We start from the raw sequence: 21,872 nt of genomic DNA, 5'->3' as shown, positions 1-21,872 counted from the left end.
TATTCGCTATCTTGATCCATTGACGGGAGATTTATTTACTGCTCGATTTGCAGATTGTCGATTTGATGAAACAAATTTTCCACAATTAAGGAAAGAGAAAAAGGAAATCAAAAGAGAAATTGTGTGGAAAGTTTCATCATTATCTCATTTTGATCCACGCACCCCTATATGTAATCAGGGGGTCCAGAAGATCATCCATTTACAGAATATAGCAAATCAAATGCCAGACGCATTTACTGATTTGAAAAGGATAACTAAGTCACATATCCCTATAGAGAATGTGCCTATCCGAATTGATGTCCCAGCAGGACTATCTACTAGCATGAGAGCTAGTGAACCTAAAGCACGCCTGAAGCGTGGTAGGCCTTTGGGTTCTAAGGATCGAAATCCTAGAAAAAGAAAATCGACAAATGATCAAAATGATATTATGAAGGGATCTCCTGAAGAGACCCAAGATCTGATTAGTTCTGAGATTCCTGAAGAAATCAATGAACCCGAGACTCAAGTGAGTGAGGAACTTTTAATAAGTTCTACTAGTGATGGGATTAATTTAAACCGATCTGAAATAGTGGTGGATAATATTTTTGCATATAATGTTGCACTTAATATTATGCAAGATAGTGAGAATCTTGAACCCCGATCTGTCGAAGAATGTCGACAAAGATCTGATTGGCCAAAATGGCAAGAGTCAATTCAATCGGAATTAAAGTCACTTGCTAAAAGAGAGGTCTTTGAATCAGTAGTCCAAACACCTGCTGGTATAAAGCCAGTTGGTCATAAATGGGTTTTTGTGCGAAAAAGGAATAATAAAAATAAAGTTGAAAGATACAAAGCTCGCCTTGTTGCACAAGGATTCTCACAACGACCTGGAGTCGATTATGAAGAAACATATTCACCCGTTATGGATGCCATAATATTTCGATATCTCATCAGTTTAGCCATACGTGAAAGGCTTCAAATACATCTAATGGATGTGGTTACAACTTATCTATACGGGTCACTTGATAATGAAATTTACATGAAAATACCTTAAGGATTTAAAATGCCTGAAGCATATTTAAAATCTCGGAAAATGTACTCAATCAGATTGCAAAGATCTTTGTACGGTTTAAAGCAATCTGGGCGCATGTGGTATAATCGCCTTAGTAAATATTTGCTGAAAGAGGGTTACATAAATGATGTTATTTGTCCATGTATTTTTATAAAGAAAATGGCTTCAAAATTTATTATACTTGCTATTTATGTTGATGACATAAATCTTGTTGGAACTCCAGAAGAGCTCCAAAAGGCAATTGAATATCTTAAGAAAGAATTTGAGATGAAAGATCTTGGAAAGACAAAACTGTCTTGGTCTGCAAATTGAATATTTAGCAGACGGGATCTTTATCCATCAATCTGCCTATACAGAAAGGGTCTTAAAACACTTTTACATGGACAAAGCGCACCCATTGAGTACACCAATGGTTTTTCGATCACTTAAAGTGAATAAAGATTTGTTCCGACCTCCAAAAGAGGATGAGGAACTCATTGGTCCCGAAGTACCCTATCTCAGTGCAATTGGTGCACTAATGTATCTTGCTAATGCTACAAGGCTTGACATAGCATTTTCTGTTAATTTACTAGTAAGATATAGTTCTTCTCCTACACGGAGACATTGGAACGGGTTTAAGAATATATTGCGATATTTAAAGGGAACTCTTGATATGGGTTTGTTTTATGCTAACAAAGATAGTGCATATCTTGTTGGTTATGCAGATGCAGGTTATTTGTCTGATCCCCATAAAGCTAGATCTAAAACCGGGTACGTGTTTATATGTGGAGGTACTATCATATCATGGTGCTCCACAAAGCAATCTATTATTGCTACTTCTTCAAATCATGCTGAAATAATAGCTATTCATGAAGCAAGTAGGGAATGCGTATGGTTGAGATCAATAATTTATTTTATTCGAGAAAAATGTGGTTTGAAATGTGAGAAAAGACCCACAATTTTATACGAAGACAATGTTGCATGCATAGCCCAATTGAAGGGAGGATTTATAAAAGGAGATAGAACGAAGCACATTTCACCAAAATTATTCTACACACACGATCTTCAGAAAAATGGTGACATTGATGTGTAACAAATCCGTTCAAGTGACAATCCGGCAGATTTATTCACTAAATCTTTGCCAACTTCAACTTTTGAGAAGATGGTATACAATATTGGAATGCGGAGACTCAAATATTTGAAATAAGGTTTTCATCAGGGGGAGTAAAATACGCGATATACTCTTTTTTCCTTACTAAGGTTTTTTCCCATAGGGTTTTCCTTACAAGATTTTTAATGAGGCAGCTAGAAATGCGTATTACTAAATATGTGTACTCTTTTTCCTTCGCTAGGTTTTTTTCCACTGGATTTTTCCTAGTAAGGTTTTAACGAGGCACAATACCTTTTAATGAACATCCAAGGGGGAGTGTTATAAAAATAATTATATTGTGAATGTCCATTTATTACTCCGCTATAGATAATCTTCCTGAAGAAGATTATCCATTTAGTATTCTGATGAAATTTATCTACAAGTAGCTGATGCAGGCAGGTTGCAAGCAGTTCAATGAAATGATTTGCAGCAGCTTCTTATTAAACAGGCAGGTTGCAAGCAACTCATGCAGACAGCTTACAAGCAGCTAAAGAAAAGTCTTGCAGCTGCTTCCTGAAAAGCCTCGCAGTTGCTTCCTTTCTTCTATAAATAGAGGAGTTTTCAATTCATTATGTACATAAGTTTGAAGTTTGAATAATATATCAATCTCTCTATACTTGTCTTCGGTTTATTTACTTTACATTTTTTTTATTTTATAACAGTACTTATGATTTAAATAAGTTTTATCTTTTTTAAGGCAGAATAGTTTGATAGACACTTGTACTTGTACTGTTTTGACATCCCGTTACCTTTATTTTGTGAAGTTTCATTTAAGCACTTGTACTTGTTTAAACATAGTATTTTAAACGTCTCTAACCATTAACTGAGCTTATGTGGCATTTATATGGCTGAGGTGGACAAAGCGCGTGATTTATACGCACATATAGTACGTGAATTCACTGAATTGGTGATTTTACTTCAATCGAAATAAGAATAAGACAACAACAATAACAACAACAACCCAGTATAATCCCACTAGTGGGGTCTGGGGAGAGTAGTTTGTACGCAGACCTTACACCTACCCTAGGGTAGAGAGGCTGTTTCTGATAGACCCTCGACTCCCTCCCTCCAAGAACTCCCCACCTTACTCTTGGGGTGACCCGAACTCACAACTTCTTGATTAGAAGTGGAGGGTCCTCACCGCTAGAGCAATCCACTCTTGTCAATAAGAAAAAGACAAAACCAAAAAATAAACAAAAGAAAAAAAGGAAAAATATAACATAACTCCCCTCCCTTACCGTCCTCCTCTCGTCCCTCCCCCCCCCCCCCCTTCCCCCTATCTCTTTTCTTCATCAGATCCCTCCCCTTCTCCTTCTTCATCTTTCTTTATTTCTTTTTTCCACAAGATTTTCTTCTTTGTGCATCCCTTCTTCCCTCAATTTGTCTCTAACCATCTTCTTCTTCTTTTCCTTTTCTATGGTTTCACCATTTGTTTTCGGTGGTTAAAGCTTCTAATCAAAACTATTCTTCCACCAATATTCTCCAAAAACAAAAATATTTCAAAATAAATAAATTAATTAATTTTGTTTGAGTGTCAATGTTTCTTAAATACTAAGCTTGTTGGGTATCATTTCTTGGAGATAGAAGCATTTCAAAATTTTGGACTTGATGGTTATCTTCTATGGCTACTATTTTTTTTGTCAGAGGCAGAAGGACTGGTGTCGCAATGGTCACTAGTGGGTCTAAAAATGGATAAGACTGGTGAAAGTTGCCGGTGAGCGGTGGAGTGATTGTGAATTTGTGTGTGTGTTTCCCTTAAAATTTTGTTAAATTATGTCGGTTTGGATTTGGAGAAAATGTGCAGATGAGCCATTATTTTCGGTGGGTTGACTGAAGCATGGTTTAAAGGACCAAAAAATGGGGGAGAGAACATGATACAAGGGGTTTTAATTTTATTTTTTCAAATGGAATTTTTAATTGACAAAGATAAAAAAAATGACATGGAAAGTGATGTGGATCTTATGTGTCACTCCCGTCAAGCAAGTGAGAAACACGTATCATAGTCATTATAAGGAGGTGTTTAAAATACTCTGTTTGGACACGTACAAGTGCTTAGATGAAACTTCGCAAAGTAAAAGAACTGGGATGTCAAATGATACAAGTACAAATGTCTATCATGTTATTCTGCCCTTTGTATATGGGTGAAATCGAGCTCATAGTAAGCCAGGATCTAGACATGGCAACAAGGGACCGAAATCGAGCCAAAGTTCCACTGGGCCAGAACCCGGGGGCATGACGCCTGCCTTCGAGAATATCCAGGCCATGGTCCCAGAATCAGTCTTAGCCTTGATCGACTTCGAAGGACATTGTCGGAAAATCAACCATATCTAATAGAAGGCCGAAATATCTATAACCGGCAGAATATTACGGCGGGGATCTCGGCACGTATCGGTAAGGAACCGACAGTCCGTGAATCAGAAGATGTTTTACCTTTATAGAGTTGTACCTAAAATAGGACTCCCCTACTATATAAAGGGGGTCTGATAATTCATGATACACATGGTAACACGCACTCAAAAGCAATTATATTATTATTTTCTTTGTCTCCAGCTCTTGTTCTTTCTCGTCTATACCGATCTCAGTGAGCTCAGTTGGAGATTGGCTATTTCATTAAGGCTGAAACTATCCAACTCGTGTGGTTTGAATTTATTTTGTCTTTGTTTATTCAATAGCAATTTAAGTTATTGCTTTGTATCAAATTAATCCGCGTATCTTTAAAACCATAAATAAATTAAATTGTTATCCGATTTGAGGGTAAACAATTTGGTGCTCACTGTGGGGCTAAGGATAATAGCGGTAATTTGATACAAATTCCTATAACACGCCTTATTTTATATTTGTTCTTTGAAGTTTCTTTGATTCCAGGTTAAAATTGAAATGTCAAACCCCTAGTCTGCCCCTCTAAACATGGATGCGGAGGCCAGGCACCATGGAGAGAACAACAATGTAGCACCCGGTAACGAGGTTCCCCCAGTCGATCTCGGCGGAGTTCCGGCCGCGGACCCTATCGACGCCAGTTCGCATGTGGCCATCAACACAAATTTTCCTATCGATCCCTAGAACATCATGCGTAGGGAAGTCCGATCAATTGCCCAGATTCCGCGCAGTGGTGAAAATGATGGGATCAGTTTATAGGTGATCTTCGAAATATTACAGGCTCAACAGGCAGCGATAGCCCAGTTACAGAACCAAAGTCGAGCGCCAAGCAGGGTTGAGCCTGAGCCATCCCGGGAAGTCACCCGCAGAAATAAACCGATCACGGAGAGGCCGAATGAAAATGAATCGGGGACTAACCCCGAGATGATAAAAATGCTCGAGGAATTGACAAAACAGATAGAATTGGGGGAGAAGAAAATCGAAGCCAATGACAAAAAGGTGGAAACCTATAATTCCAGGGTCGACCAAATCCCAGGAACACTTCCGATATTGAAAGGCCTGGATTCGAAGAAGTTTATTCAAAAACCTTTTCCTTCGAGCGTAGCGCTGAAGTCGATACCAAAGAAGTTTCACATGACCGAGATTCCTAAGTACAACGGAACGACCGACCCAAATGAGCATGTGACCTCCTACACATGCGCCATCAAAGGGAACGACTTGGAGGTTGACAAGATCGATTTTGTCCTACTGAAAAGGTTTGGGGAAACTCTGTATAAAGGAGCTATGATATGGTATCACAATTTACCTCTTAATTCTATTGACCCATTTGCTATGCTTGCAGATTCCTTCGTAATAGCACACGTCGGGGGTATGAAGATCGATACCAGGAAGTCAGATCTTTTCAAAGTGAAACAGGGGGATAATGAGATGCTCAGGGAATTCGTGTCCCGATTTCAAATGGATCGGATGGACTTGCCTCTGGTCGCAGACGATTGGGCCGTTCAAGCCTTCACCCAGGGACTCAATGCTCGAAGCTCGTTTGACTCACAACAGTTGAAACAAAATCTGGTGGAGTACCCGACTGTCACTTGGGCTGACATGCATAATCGATATCAATAAAAAATCAGGGTCAAAGACAATCAACTCAAGGCCCTTTTCGGGTCCGTTTATTCTATTAGAACAGTTGACAGAGTCAGGAGAGACGTTGATCGTGAACCAAGGTCGAACCGGGATCGGTATCAGCCATACAAAGGAGACCTAAATGGTAGTAGATCTGGGCGAAACCCCGTGAAAAGTGAAAGAAGAAGTGATCGAGGTCAAAACAACCGGGGACTCATGAGCAAAAATAGTTTTGACAGGCCCATCGGGCCGAAGGAAGCACCAAGGTTATTAGAGTACAATTTTAACGTCGATGTCGACGCCATCGTATCCACCATTGGACGTATCAAAGACACCAAATGGCCTTGACCTCTACAGTTTGATCCAGCCCAAAGGGATCCTAACTTAATGTGCAAATATCATGGCACTCACGGTCACAGGATAGAAGATTGCCGACAATTAATAGAGGAGGTAGCTCGACTATTCAATAACGGGCATCTTCGAGAGTTCCTGAGCGATCGAGCCAAGAACCACTTTAGGAACAGATATGGCAAGCAGATCGAACAGGAGGAACCTCAGCACGTCATTAACATGATCATCGGTGGGGTCGACATTCCCCGGGGGACGATACTAAAGCACACCAGAGTATCTATCACAAGGGAAAAATAGACTCGGGATTATATGCCAGAGGGAACCTTGTCCTTCAACAACGAAGAAGCCGAGGGCATCGTGGAACCCCACAACGATGCACCGGTAAAATCAGTACTTATGAATAAATCTCAAGTTAAGCATGTGTTAATTGATCCAGGTAGCTCGGCCAATATCATCAGATCGAGGGTTGTGGAACATCTCGGCCTACAAGATCAGATCGTGCCTGATGTTCGAGTCCTAAACGGGTTCAACATGGCATGTGAGACCACTAAAGGGGAGATAACATTACTAGTGAACACCGTCGGGACCGTTCACGAAATAATGTTCTATGTGATCGAAGGGGACATAAGGTACAATGCTTTGTTTGAGAGACCATAGATTCACAACATGAGGGCTATACCCTCGACTCTGCACCAGGTGTTGAAGTTCTCGATGCCAGGAATAAAAACAGTTTACGGAGAACAACCGGCCGCAAAAGAGATGTTCGCGGTCGACGAGGTGGTCCCGATATCCACACTTTCGACACCAAAGGAGTTGGGTCTGGTCATCAAGGGAGAAACCAAATAGCAACTACTGACACCGAAGCCGTCTCAACCGGAGAAGCAGGAGATGGATGAGGACGACGACTACAGGGTTCCTAGGTCTTTCATAGCACCCGACAATTTCGTCGCTACCAAATCAACGGTCGAGGAACTGGAGCAAGTCGTACTGATCAAACACTTGCCTGATCGAAAGGTATACCTGGGCATGATGTTGAATCCTGAGCTCAGGAAAAAACTCATTCAATTCCTTATATCTAACGAAGATTGTTTCTCTTGGTCCCACCTTGATATGACAGGGATCTCACCGAAAATAACCACTCACAGACTGAGCATGGACCCGAAGTTTCACCCGGTCAAGCAGAAGAGGAGAACCCAATCCGAGGTCAAACATGCTTTCATTAAGGACGAGGTATCTAAACTCCTTAAAATAGGGTCCATCCGAGAGTTTAAATACCCGGACTGGTTAGCAAACGTAGTATTAGTCCCAAAAAGGGGAATAAATTAAGAATATATGTGTACTATAAAGACTTGAATAAAGCATGTCCCAAGGACTCTTTACCTTTTTCTAATATCGATTGCATGATCGATGCAACGGCCGGCCACGAGATCTTCAGTTTTATCGACGCTTATTCCGGGTACAACCAAATTTGGATGGACCCGGGTGATTAGCAAAAAACTACACCTACTACTATAACGTGATGCCGTTCGGACTAAAAAATGCTGACGCCACTTACCAACGCTTAGTAAATCGCATGTTCGAAGATCAAATAGGAAAATCAATGGAGGTTTACATTGACGATATGTTTGTTAAGTCCCTACGAGTAGAGGACCATTTGAAACATTTGCAGGAAACCTTTAACATATTAAAGAAATACAATATAAAGCTAAACCCGGAGAAATGTGCATTCGGAGTCGGGTCCGGTAAATTTCTCAAATTTATGGTATCTAACCGGGGAATCGAGATCAACCCCGATAAGATCAAGGCCATCAAAGATATCATTGTTGTGGACAACGTGAAGGTCGTACAAAGGTTAACTGGACACATAGCCGCCTTGGGACGATTTATTTCGAGGTCATCCAACAAGAGCCAACATTTCTTATCACTGTTGAAGAAAAAGAATAACTTCTCTTGGACCCCAAATTGCCAACGGGCCTTGGAGGATCTCAAGCGATATCTATCAAGCCCATCGCTGCTTCACACATCGCAAACAGACGAACAACTATATATGTACTTACCAGTATCGGAGATAGCGGTAAGTGAAGTCCTGGTATGCGAAGAGAAAGGTACACAATTTCCAATTTACTATGTTAGCAGGACTCTTGGCGAGGCCAAAACTAGGTACCCTCACCTAGAAAAGCTGGCGCTCACTTTGCTAAACGCCTCTAGGAAGCTAAAACCGTACTTTTAATGTCACCCCATATGTGTAGTAACCACTTACCCATTGAGTAATGTAATGCATAAGCCCGAGCTCTGAGGACGGTTAGGCAAATGGGCCGTAGAGATCAGTGGGTATGACATCGAATATCGGCCTCGGACCGCCATTAAGTCTCACATTTTGGCAGACTTTGTGGCCGAATTTACACCGGCCCTAATACCCGAGGTCGAAAGAGAGTTGTTGAACTCGGGGACTTCTTCGGGTATGTGGACCCTCTTTTCGGATGGCGCCTCTAATGCGAAGGGTTTCGGACTCGGAATTATCTTGAAACCACCTGCATGTTATGTAGTTAGACAATCTATTTGGACTGTAAAATTAACTAACAATAAGGCCGAGTATGAGGCCATGATTGCAAGTCTCGAACTGGCCAAAATCTTGGGCCATAGGTGATCGAAGCTAAGTGCGACTCCCTCTTTGTGGTGAACCAAGTTAATGGGATGTTCGAAGTCAGAAAGGAACGAATGCAAAGATATCTTGATAAACTGTAGGTAACGTTACATCGGTTCAAGGAGTGGACTCTACAACATGTGCCTCAGGATCAAAACAACGAGGTCAATGCCCTTGCTAACTTGGGATCGTCGGTCGATGATGATGAGTTCAACTCAGGGGCGGTCGTATAACTCATGAGATCTGTAGTGGAAGAAGGTCACGTCGAGATAAACTCAACAAGCCTAACTTGGGACTGGAGAAACAAATATATAGAAGATCTGAAGACCGAAAAACTGCCTTCGGACCCTAAGGAATCGAGGACTCTGCATACGAAGGCGGCCCGGTTTAGCCAGTTCGAATACGGTACATTGTTCCGGAGAACGTTCGATGGCCCACTCGCAATATGTCTCGGGCCCGGAGACACCGAGTATGTTCTGAGGGAAATCCATGAAGGCACCAACGGAAATCATTCGAGCGCCGAATCATTAGTTCAGAAAATAATCAGAGCCGGCTACTATTGGATCGACATGGAAAAGGTCGCGAAGGAGTTCGTACGAAAATGTGACGGATGTCAAAGAAATGCTCCGATGATTCATCAACCTAGGAATTTGCTACATTCGGTCTTGTCGCCCTGGTCGTTCATGAAATGGGGGATGGACATCTATTGTTTATGATTGACTATTTTTCTAAATGGGTGGAAGTCCAGGCATTTGAGAAAGTCATGGAAAATGAAGTCATTGATTTTATGTGGGACCACATAATATGTCGGTTCGTAATGCCGGATGAGATCGTGTGTAAAAATGGCAAGCAGGTCATCGACAGCAAAGTAAGCAAGTTTCTCGAAGATCATAAGATCAAAAGAACCTTGTCAACACCCTATCACCCTAGTGGGAACGGGCAAGCGAAGTCCACGAACAAAACCAAACTCCAAAACCTCAGAATGAGATTGACCGACGCCAAAGGAAAATTAAAAGAACTCTTTCCCGAGGTCCGATGGACTTATCGTATGACCTCGAAGTCCAGTACCGGGGCCACCCCATTCTAGGCTCGAAAATGTTCTAGTTGGTCTCCTAGAACTGTTAGATGAAAGGTGCGAAGCCGTCCTCGTCCGAATGGCCGCCCAAAAATAACAGATCGAGAGGTATTACAATCGAAGAGCAAACCTTCTACACTTCAATGTCGGGGACATAGTGTTGAGGAAGGTCACATTAAACACCCGGAACTCGAAAGAAGGGAAGCTAAGTCCGAGCTGGGAAGGTTCGTATCAGATTATCGAGATCACCAAAAAAGGGTCGTACAAAATTAGATCAATGAACAATGAGCGACTACCGAACAACTAGAACATAACTTACTTGAAATGATATTACTGCTAAGGTACGACACCATTTATTTCTTTTATTTATTTACATTTTGGACTAACACTTGTAGGCAACCGTTAAAGAACGATACAACTTTTTAGGCCTGAAAGCTCGTGTTGCACTCTTTTTCCCTTGAACCGGTTTTGTCCCAAATGGGTTTTCCGGAAAGGTTTTTAACAAGGCACCAGTGGATCGTGCTAACTTAGAACCGAAGACCGGTTGTCAACAGTATCCGAGGCTTCTCTATGATCGACCTCAAATACTGGGGGCATCACTGTCAGATAACGATTATTGCAAGGAAAGAAACTTTGTGCTTGAATAGTCTAGGCTCGATCGATAGGATTTACTGTAAGGGCCAAACGGTCAAATGAACCGTGCCCACATAGACTGCCCGAGCATGGACACAAATCTTGAACACATGTATAACTTCGTATATTACACACAAAATTAAAAGGAAGTTTCTACCTTGAGATAAATATTTTGCCCTTGAAAATTTTTCTTTATTATATTTGATCCCCTAAAGACATCGAGCCCAAGGGCCACCTCACTCGGTGACTGTTGCCCAAGACAGATTCGAATAGCCATGGATAATGAAGTTCGGGGGCACTAAACTTATTTGGCAGTATCCGAACTTTAAAGGCTACGGCCACCCCCATTCGGGAATGGTTATCTCGGTTAAGCCCGGATGATTCAGGATAACAAGCCCACTAGGCAACACCCAAACTAGAAAGGCTATGTCCGTCTTAAAATGGCTCGGAGACGTCCAAGACCCATAACCAAAAAAAAGGCCTTCAAAATTTCTAAGCTGGTTCAAAAGGCTACCCTCGTCGAATTGTAATCTAAAAAATTCTCAGTACTTTGGGGAAAGCTTCGATTCATACCGAGCCCCCCACGAGTTTCAAACAAAATAATATCGAAAACAAGGCTTGTTCGAACCTCCGAACAAGACCTAATTACTACGTGCTAAGGCGTTCGATATCTTTACAATCACAAGGAAAAAGGCGAAAGGAAACGAGCTTTAAAAGTACAAAAGTACAAAAACAAGAAAAATTCTACAAGGTACTTAAACGGCTTGGTCTCCACCGGAGCCTGCCACGTCGGCGAGACCATCAGAGTCTTTTCTGCCCTCGGATCCGTCCGAGCCACTCAGCATTTTTGACCTCGACCGACAAATCAAAACACTGAGCATGAACTTCCTCGAGGGCCTCCCTTCGGGACTGCCACTTCACATACTCGACAATATCTTTTAGGTGGTCCTGGTCTGCCTCGGCATCAGCTATATACTGGGCCACCATCTCGTCGGCTTCGACTTTTGTTACTTCAACCACCGACTTGGCCGCCTTAAGCTCCATGGTAAGGGTCTCTCGATCAGAAACAACCAAGCTTAGCCGAGACTGGAGATCCTCAATCTTTTTGGACCGTGCCTCAGCCTTCTCCCTCGTCGCTCGAAGCTGCAACTCTGCCGAGGTTAACTGTGCCCGGACAGTCTTCTTTTCCGAGGCTAGGCGGTCCATCCTGCCTCTCTACCTTTTGACCTCGACCTTGACTGCATCCATCTTGGGTAGGAGCTCGTTGATCCGATCAATATTCTGTTGAACCTGCGGGTTCCGACCATTAGACAACGTGTCTAGCTCATCGTCACTAAATTCAAAAAAAATTACATGTTCAACCAGGTCCACGTGTTATTTCTGAGCCGCTTCTAACTCAGCTCGAAGGCTCTTAGCCTCTCCTTCACGCTACTCGTTAAGAAGTTTGAATGTGTGTCTCTCTTCTTAGTAAGCTCTCTCACTTCGGCTTCAAGTTGGTACATCTCATCCCGGTACCGGAGGAAAATTCAAGGTGAAGCACTTAAGCCTACAAATACGAAGAAAAATATTAAGATTATCAATGAATTAATTTAAGTATAAAAGGATAAATTGAAATCATCGAGAGTTATCTAAAGTTACCCGGTTCAGCACCTGTTGTGCTTCGTTGAACAGGAAGGGCGCATCTACCTCGTTCATTTTGGCCTGATCTTCTTTGATCACCAGGCACCAAAGGTAACTGGCCACCCTATGGGGACGGAAAGAACCCGGGCATCCTCCGGAACGGTAATGATAATGGACTGCTTCAGATCAGGATCTACACTCGGGGCAAGGAACCAATTGATCAATTTCGGGCTCGAGTTAGGACCGCCTGCCCCCGAGGTCGGACTCTTCTATGGTACCTCTATGGTACCCAATCCCGTGACGTCTTCTGTGGCAGTGGAATCCACGCAATCAAAAAAGCAGCGGAAGGGTCGTCCGCCCTGTGGGCCCCCTCGTTGGGAAAATTTTTCACCATTTGGACCTCGTTGTACATGGACTCGGTGAACGAGGGCGACTGGATGATGTCTATCACACCAAGTAATCAATATTCATCGGGTCCACCGGGCCTAGTGTAAAGGGATAAGTGTAAACACTTAAGTATCCCTCGACATAAGTGGTAATGGCCACATCGGGGTCGGGGACCACTATGTCCTTATCGGCCCAGTTGCAATCTTTTTGGACCTTATGGAGGACCTCTTCGGGGATCGAGCAGATGTATCTCGAGACCTCCTCACAACGGCCCTGTATTGAGGAAGGCTTTTCGACCTTGAAATCGACGTTGACCGAGCATCCCCCGAGGATAAACATTTTCAAAGGGGGTACAAGTACTGGTTCATCGACAGTCGCGCGCGGAGCGGTCCTCTCGGCCTCAATAGCCGGCCCCGAAGAAGGAGTTTCTTTCTTGGGAATGGTTTTGAAAGTTTTTTTTCCATTTCTTCAGAGAATGATAATGGAGGAAAATTTGAGAAAGGACAAGAAAGAAAGGAAGTTGAAAGATTAGACTTTTTGTTTTGAGAATGAAGATGGGTAAAGATTCTTGCACAGGACCTCGAATAACCGGGGTAAAAGTGCTAAATACTATTGAAATTTTAAAGGTACGAGGGTAGAAGTTTTGGATGTAAAGTTAAAATGAACGAAGAAGGGGATATTTATAGTAGTTCAGCTGCATTTCGCATTCAGGAACGGCCGACCGACGGCTGACATGCATTTAATACCATTGTGACTTGACTGACGAGATGTTTCGGTTATTTTGTCGTTTATGTCACGATGTATCGAAATAAGAATCAGAAGCTCATGTCGTTTCTCGTCGTTTACTCTCCAAAAAAATGAGGGTCTACCTGTATACGGGTGAAATCGAGCACATGGTGCATCCTACCCTCCGACAAAATAAGCCAGATTCGAGACATGGCAACAAGGGACCGAAAATTGAGCCAAAGTCCCACCGGGCCAGAACCTAGGGGCATGACGTCTGCCTTCGAGAATATCGAGGTCATGGTCCCGGAATCGGTCTTAGCCTCGATCGACTTCGAAAGACATTGTCGGACAATCCAACATAGCCAACAGAAGGCCGAAATATCCGTAACCGACCCGAATATTACGGCGGGGATCTCAGCACATATCGGCGAGGAACCGGCAATCAGTGAATTAGAAGATTTTTTACCTTTTATAGAGTTGTACCTAAAATAGGACTTCCCTACTATATAAAGGTGGTCTGATAATTCATGAAACATATGGTAACACGCACTCAAAAGCAATTATATTATTATTTTCTTTGTCTACAGCTTTTGTTCTTTCTCATCTCTGTGAGCTCGGTTCGAGAATGGTTATTTCATTAAGGCTGAAACTATCCAACTCGTGTGATTTGAGTTTACTTTTGTCTTTTTTTATTCAATAGCAATTTAATTTATTTGTTTGTACTAATTAATCTGTATATCGTTAAAACCACTAATAAATTTAATTGTTATCCATTTTGAAGGTAAACAAACAGTATTGTAGTGAAAGTCGAACCTACTTTAAATTATTTTATTTTGATCTACGTAATGCTTATAAGTTTGTTCCATCAAATAATTTCAAGAAACAGGACCTCGGGAAGAACTTTTGTTTTAAGTTGAAAAGAATAGGTGGCTGGCTTAAACGGAACCTACAAACCAGCACCTGTATAATCAAGATTGAAGTGTTCAAACAAGCACTGCAACACGTGTATTTCCAACTTCTAATATATTGACCGCACTGCTCCTTCTTTTTCCTTCCTGGCGCTATTTAATGGAGCTCGATATGATACCCAGTATTCAGTGGGAAAAAAATGTATACTAACTCGTTGGAAACGGAAAAAAATGAGTCAAGAACAACCAATAAAATATGGGGACGTGTTCGAGGTCTCAAGCCAACTTGCTTCAAAACCTGTAGCGCCACAAGATGCAACTATCATGCAGTCAGCTGAGAGTATAGCACTAGGTCATGTTCCAAAAGGGGGTCCTGCATCAATTATGCAGTCAGCCACCGCTCAGAATGAGCGTATTGGTGCCGTAAGCCGTGATGACATGACGGATATCGCCAGAGATGAAGGTGTCACCGTCTCTCAAGCAGAAGTTGGGGGTACTCGCTGTTGAGGTTTTTTGTTTTTAAGATAAAATAGTCTTAAAATGAGGGTGAATGGGAAATGGAGGGAAAATAAAATTTTTGAGTAAAATTTTAAGTTTCCCCTCTTGACAATGAGACATTGTCCCATATTGGAAGAGGAAAAGATTTTTGGTGGGTATATATATATTTGCTCTTCTTGTAGCTCTTAAAGAGTTAAGAAGAAAGCAAGCCTCGCGCCGTCGCTCGGCTACGGCTTCGGCTACGGCTTCGGCTTCGGATTTTTGGACCAAATTTATTTGTTAATAGTAAATATTAACGTAAGATTATCCCCATTTATAATGGATATTTTCCAATCCGTGTATTGAACAACCATACATGGGAAAGAGGCAGTCAATAGTGAAATAGAATCCATATTGAACAACCATACATGGGAATTGGTTGATCTTCCTCCTGGAAATAAACCTTTGGGTTCTAAATGGATTTTTAAGAGAAAAATCAAAGATGATGGCACTATTGACAAATTCAAGGCAAGACTCGTAGTCAAAGGGTATAGACAACGAAAAGGTCTAGACTACTTTGATACATACTCTCCAGTTACAAGAATTACGTCCATACGGATGTTAGTAGCATTAGCTGCAGTGTATGGTCTTGAAATTCATTAAATGGATGTTAAGACGGCCTTCTTAAATGGAGAGTTGGAGGAAGAAATTTACATGGAACAACCTGAAGGGTTTGTGGTTCCAAGTAAAAAAAAGAAGGTATGTAGACTTGTTAAGTCTCTTTACGGACTAAAACAAGCACCCAAATAATGGCATGCGAAATTTGACCAAACAATGTTGTCAAATGGTTTTAAGATAAATGAATGTGATAAATGTGTATACATTAAAAATGTTCCAAATCACATAGTCATTGTTTGTCTATATGTGGATGATATGCTGATAATGAGTAATGACATTGCCAACATAAATGCTACTAAGCATATGCTCAATAGCAAGTTTGATATGAAAGACTTGGGAGTTGCTGATTTAATTCTGGGAATTAAGATCCATAAGACTCCTCAAGGTCTGGCATTGTCGCAATCTCATTATATTAAGCCAGTACTTGAAAACTTCAAGCACTTGGGCTTTAAAATTACAAAGACTCCAATTGACATGAATCTTGCATTAGCAAAGAATAAAGGTCAAAGCATATCACAATTGGATTATGCTCGTGTGTTGGGATGCTTAATGTATATCATGAATTGTACACGACCAGATATAGCTTGTGCTATAAGTAAACTGAGTCGATATACGAGCAATTCAGGCCAATCTCATTGGATGGCAATGAAACGAGTTTTGGGATATTTAGAACATACCCAGAACTTTGACTTGCACTGCAGTAAATTCCCTGGGGTGATTGAGGGATACTGTGATGCAAATTGGATCACCGGTTCAACTGATTCTAAGTCCACGAGTGGATATGTATTCACTATTGGTGGAGGAGCGGTATCTTGAAAGTCGTCCAAACAAACATGTATTGCCCGCTCTACAATGGAGGCTGAATTCATAGCCTTAGATAAAGCCGGTGAAGAAGCTGAATGGCTCCGGAATTTCTTGAAAGACATTACATTTTGGCCCAAACCGTTGGCCCAAATATGCATACATTGTGATAGTCAAGCGGCAATTGAAAGGGCTGGGAGCGTTATGTATAACGGTAAATCTCGTCATATACGACGAAGACATAAAACCGTTAGGCAATTACTCTCTAGAGGAATTATCACGATTGACTATGTAAAGTCAAGTGATAATGTGTCGGATCCACTTACAAAAGGCCTAACTAGAGAGGTAGTTGAGAAATCATCAAGGGGAATGGGGCTATGGCCGAGAACAAGTCATTGTGGCGGTAACTCTACCTAGAAGACTGGAGATCCCAAGATCTAGGTTCAAGGAGATCAAACAAAGTCATTAATGACGGTTCAACATTGTCAAATAAAATTTTAGTCCGTTCTCGTGATGAGACAATGTTCAGTACCAAGGATAAAATATTAAGACTTTTTAATGATTTCTAAATTTGATACAGGGTATATCAAATAGTGTATCTACAGGATGACACGTTTAGGAATCACCTATGTAAGTGTGAAGTGTTAGCCGCTTCAAGGAGAACTTTGTAAGGCCAGTTCTCTACGCACTTATGAAACCAGGCGGTGTTCATGGCTGAAACGAACACAACAATGAGAACCAAAGACGGTTAAGGGTTGATTGTGTGACTTATGGTTGTCTAGGTATACACCAAAGATCGACGGTTCAAAGATATCAAATCTACCGATTGACCGAGTATATCCGACATAAGTTTACTACGGAAAGTTCAAAGGGAAACCTACTTATCCAGATGCGATTAATCTTTGCTTGTAAATCACACAGTTTTTCCATGCATACTTCCGTGATATAGCCATTCCCCATTCATGTAGGGGATTTTTGAGGTTTTTTGTTTTTAAGATGAAATAGTCTTAAAATGAGGGTGAATGGAAAATGGAGGAAAAATGAAATTTTTGAGTAAAATTTTAAGTTTTTCCCTCTTGACAATGAGACATTGTCTCATATTGGAAGAGGAAAAGATTTTTGGTGGGTATATATATATTTTCTCTTCTTGTAGCTCTTAAAGAGTTAAGAAGAAAGCAAGCCTCGCGCCGTCGTCGTCGTCGCTCGCTCGGCTTGGCTTCGGATTTGGATTTGGTCAAATGATCGATTGATTGATTAATTTTTTTGGACCAAATTTATTTGTTAATAGTAAATATTAATGTAAGATTATCCGCATTTGTAACGGATATTTTTCAATCCGTGTATTGACCACCAGCTACAATAGCAGCCGCCTAATGCTCTTCCCACCATGAATGTGCTTGCTCCATAAATAAGTGCTTGCTCCACAAATAAGCTAGTGCATGCTCCACCATGGAGGGTGGACGATTGTTCTTCTTCAACACTGGCTGCTATATATATGTGCAGCAGTTATTGAAGAAAGACACACACAATACACAAGACACAAAACTGAAATCGCTCAACAGATTTGGCTATACATTGCACTCCTTCCTCTCAGCATTTTCATACGATTTTTTGAGTTTCTACTCCTTCGTTCTGCATTGTTTTAACTTCAAACAAAGCAACTGTAAGTGTGATTTGCTACCGAACTTTGTGTTCGCTGGAACACTGGGGTTTGAAGTACCGCTACACTAGTGTGTGATTCGTTCTATCCTGGGAGGAAATAATCCATTACCTTAGATACTAGGAGGGGATTAAATTCCTTAAGGAAACACTGTGAATTCAGTGGGCTCGAATTAATTATTGTTTCATTACGATAACTTATATTTTACAGAATTATTATTTACAAATACAGCAATATTGGCGGGACTAACACTCGCCTTGTTTCAGAAGCTGTCGGTGGCGAGGTACGTACTACTCCACTATATATCAAGATATTTGATCGGGGAGTTCATGAAGTTTAAAAAAATTATCTCTTCTTGACATATACCAAAACTAGTTTTAGGCTCATGGTTTCAAATTTGTACTAGTATGAATTATGAATATAAGAGTACTATGTTATTAAAGATAAAATGTAAAAGTTAAAGCAAAAATTCTTTAAATTAAGGAAGGTATCATTTAAGATTAAATAGGAAAAAGTGTCTAAGATGTAGTATGCACTTTAATATTTATTGGGTTAAACTGAATTCAAATATTCCAATTTGAAAACATAAAAAGTTGAACTCATATATATGTACTGCGAGTGTCATAAAGCTAAATAGGGGCGCACAAAATACTGCACTTTTGGGGGTTGATATGTATTAAAGCCAGGAAAAAAAAACATTAAAGGATTTTATCAATTTTAGGTTGTTGGACAATATATTTATCCATCAGAAGCAGGTGATGGAGAAAGAGCTGCACGATATCCTACAACAGGAGTTCAGTCCGAGTCCACTACCATAGGTGAAGCTTTGGAGGCAGTAGCACTTACTGCAGGGGATAAACCAATTGAGCAGAGCGACGCAGCAGCGATACAGGCTGCAGAAGTAAGAGCTACAGGACTAGGTGAGGTGATGCCGGGAGGTATAGGAGCAGAAGCTCAACATGCAGCTGCTATAAATGCTCGAACCACGCCAGAGGATGATAAGACTACTCTCAGTGATGTTCTAACAGTAAGTCATTTCATATGAAACAATTAACATCATTCTAGAACTTAGAAATATGTCACCCTATCTGACACGATTAGAACTCTCAGTGATGTTCTAACAGAGAACTTAAAAAGTATGCCTTTTAACTGCTGGCAAAATCGAGCCACTTTGGTTATGGCAAGGATACGAATGAGATACTTTTTCAATGGAGGGCAAGAATATTCTATTACGCGTAGTATAGGGATATGTACGTTGACCCTTTTGCGTCTTATTAGCTATAATAAAATGACCCCAGTGTAAAAGAATCAGCTAGCGGATAGAAACTAATTCTTGTTTTTTACTATTCTTTAGGATGCAACGAGCAGGCTTATAGGTGACAAGGCAGTGAAGAAGGAAGATGCAGAAGGAGTAGTGGGTGCTGAAATAAGGACTAAGAGTGACTTGGCTACACACCCTGGAGGCGTAGCAGCATCTATGGCTGTGGCATCCAGTCTGAACGAATTCTAAATCAGCGTTTGAGCACAATCCGAAATATAATGGGTCTTTTTGTCTGGGTTCTTGTCTTTGTTCCAAGCTAGTAGTTTTGTGTATACACAAAACCATCATCTGTTTTTGGGTAAAGTTATCCTCTTAGGTTGTAGGCTTGTATGGTGGTTTTGCAAGTTTTGTGAACTTTTCAGGCGTATAACTGGGGAAGTTCATGTTAATAGCAAAGTCGGCACGAGTTCTTTGGTCGATTAGAGCTTAATCCATTTCTTTCTTATCCTTTTTTTTTTCTAATTAGCATTACTTAGATCGGATGTCAACTGAGTTCAAATGTTCCAATTATATTCATGGTCATGGATCAGTGTTGTAAAAATAAGCTATTAATTCATAAGTAGCTTAAATTCCATACTCTATACACTGTGGTAAAAAAAATAAGTGCACCTTCAAGTGTTTAAAAAGTGTGTAGCATCGGTTGTTTTGGGGTTTCTTTAATAAATGGTTCATTTGGGCTATGAGTAGTTCTACAATTGGACTGGTGATGAGCCCCTCTAATATATTTTGGGCACCCAATTTCAAGCTAGAAAGCCTAATGTCCACTCTTTTAAGAATTAGCAAGTGTGTCATAAATTTCAGTTTTCCAGTTCAAATTCCTGAATTGTCCTAAAGTTAAGATTTTTAGTTTAAAATTTGAGGACAAAATAAGTATTGACTAATATCTAAATAGCATCTCTGAGAATGGCTATTTGTGCACTTGCCCCACTTGGACTACCCGAAAGCCATATGGGGTAATTGAGTGATGGCAAGTATTGAACCCGTAACTTGGCTGGCTCTCTGTGCAAAGCGCAGTGATCAAATTAAAAAGATCTAATCTTTTCTACAGCTAATCTATGAGATTTCTATCTGCCACCTAATGCAATGTACTTGTATACGGTCGAAATAGATTTCGGTCTTCGTACATTTGATCGAGTTCGAATGGTAAGCGACCGAAGTGAGACTTCGAGACGAGTTCCGAAGATAGTACAAACAAGCTTCGAGCTTTAAGACCGATCGAGGAATCGGCTCGGTATCATTATCGAGCCCATGACCAAATCGAACCGCAAGGCAATGTGAAGGTTGTCGGAGACGCACGGACCGATTGATATTCACCCTGAATGTCGAACTCGAATCAAGGCCGAGGGCTCGACCCAATACCGAGCTCGAGCCAGTATCGAGCTCGCAGACAAGAGCCGTTGCAACCGCACTAGGGAAGAGAATCTTGGCGGGAATCGAGGAAGAGACAATTCATCATGGGTTCTCCACTATATATTTTTTATTATAAATAAAGTAAGATCCTTCTACTATAAAAGGGGGAATCCTTGTAAGCACAAAAAAGGTTCACACATTGTAAGAAAAAGACTACTTCTCTTATTGAAGAATAAATCTCTTGAGCTTGTTTTACTCAGCATACTCACTCTTCTTATTCAATAATTTATCTCTCGTTTTTATAGCCAAGAATCTAAACATTTCCACTTCTACGTACGATTTATGTCAAGCTATATCACATATCCTTAGAACTACTTATAAATTCAACTATATCCGATTTTTCGGCTAAACAGTTTGGCGCCTACAATAGGGCTAAGGGTAACAGTGGTTGTTTGATATAAATCTGCAATACACACCAGTTTACAACTTCGAATCAGCAACGGCAAACCCTCGATTGATGGCTTTATCCATCGACCACGAAGTCGGCCTTCAAGATGAAACCAACAACTTGATACCCAGGGCCGGAAGGCCACTTAACGATGTCACTGAAGCTCGAGTTGAAGCACCTGAAATCCGAGTCGAAGTACCGCTAGATGTCAATTCACAAGTGGCTCTTGAGGCGAACCAACGTTCCGAACCGGAAAAAAGCATTCAGGGCGGTACTCGATCCGTAGCTCAAGACACCCATAACGTGGAGGAGATCGGAGTCACTTACGGATAATCTTCGAGATGTTACAAGCCCAGCAAATAGCGATAGCTCAGTTGCAAAACCAAACTCAGGTACAAAGCAGGCCGGAGCCCAATCCGCTTCGATAAATCACCCATAGAACGGAGCCAGCCATAGTGAAGTAAAACGAGCAAGAATCGGGACTACTCCCGAAATTACTAAATTGCTCGAGGAACTCACAAAACGAGTCGAAGCCAATGATAAAAAAATAGAAAAACATAATTCCAGGGTCGATCAGATCCCGGGAGCTCCACCAATGATAAAAGGGTTGGATTCGA

The 21,872-nt window shown here is 41.1% G+C and overlaps 1 protein-coding gene across 1 annotated transcript; it reads left to right on the top strand.

Moving 5' to 3' along the window:
- Positions 1 to 14,736: 14,736 nt before the first annotated feature.
- On the top strand, positions 14,737 to 19,913 carry LOC104112000 (late embryogenesis abundant protein D-34-like). The gene is made up of 4 exons (XM_070188649.1): positions 14,737 to 15,021; positions 18,393 to 18,419; positions 18,858 to 19,163; positions 19,491 to 19,913. The coding sequence occupies exons 1-4, from the start codon at positions 14,752 to 14,754 to the stop codon at positions 19,644 to 19,646; spliced, it is 759 nt and encodes a 252-aa protein (XP_070044750.1). The 5' UTR covers positions 14,737 to 14,751; the 3' UTR covers positions 19,647 to 19,913.
- The last annotated feature ends 1,959 nt before the right edge of the window (positions 19,914 to 21,872 follow it).

This window comes from Nicotiana tomentosiformis, chromosome 1 (genome assembly GCF_000390325.3).
Source record: "Nicotiana tomentosiformis chromosome 1, ASM39032v3, whole genome shotgun sequence".
NCBI classification, from domain to species: domain Eukaryota; kingdom Viridiplantae; phylum Streptophyta; class Magnoliopsida; order Solanales; family Solanaceae; genus Nicotiana; species Nicotiana tomentosiformis.
This window is presented reverse-complemented; position numbering and strand designations above follow the sequence as displayed.

What these genes read in the sequence shown, in the direction of transcription:
- LOC104112000 (XM_070188649.1), top strand. Translation starts at nt 14,752, where the DNA reads ATGAGTCAAGAACAACCAATAAAATATGGGGACGTGTTCGAGGTCTCA. An exon ending in CAGAAGTTGGGGGTACTCGC is followed by an intron (nt 15,022 to 18,392) that starts TGTTGAGGTTTT and finishes ACTAACACTCGC; the next exon opens with CTTGTTTCAGAAGCTGTCGG. An exon ending in CAGAAGCTGTCGGTGGCGAG is followed by an intron (nt 18,420 to 18,857) that starts GTACGTACTACT and finishes TATCAATTTTAG; the next exon opens with GTTGTTGGACAATATATTTA.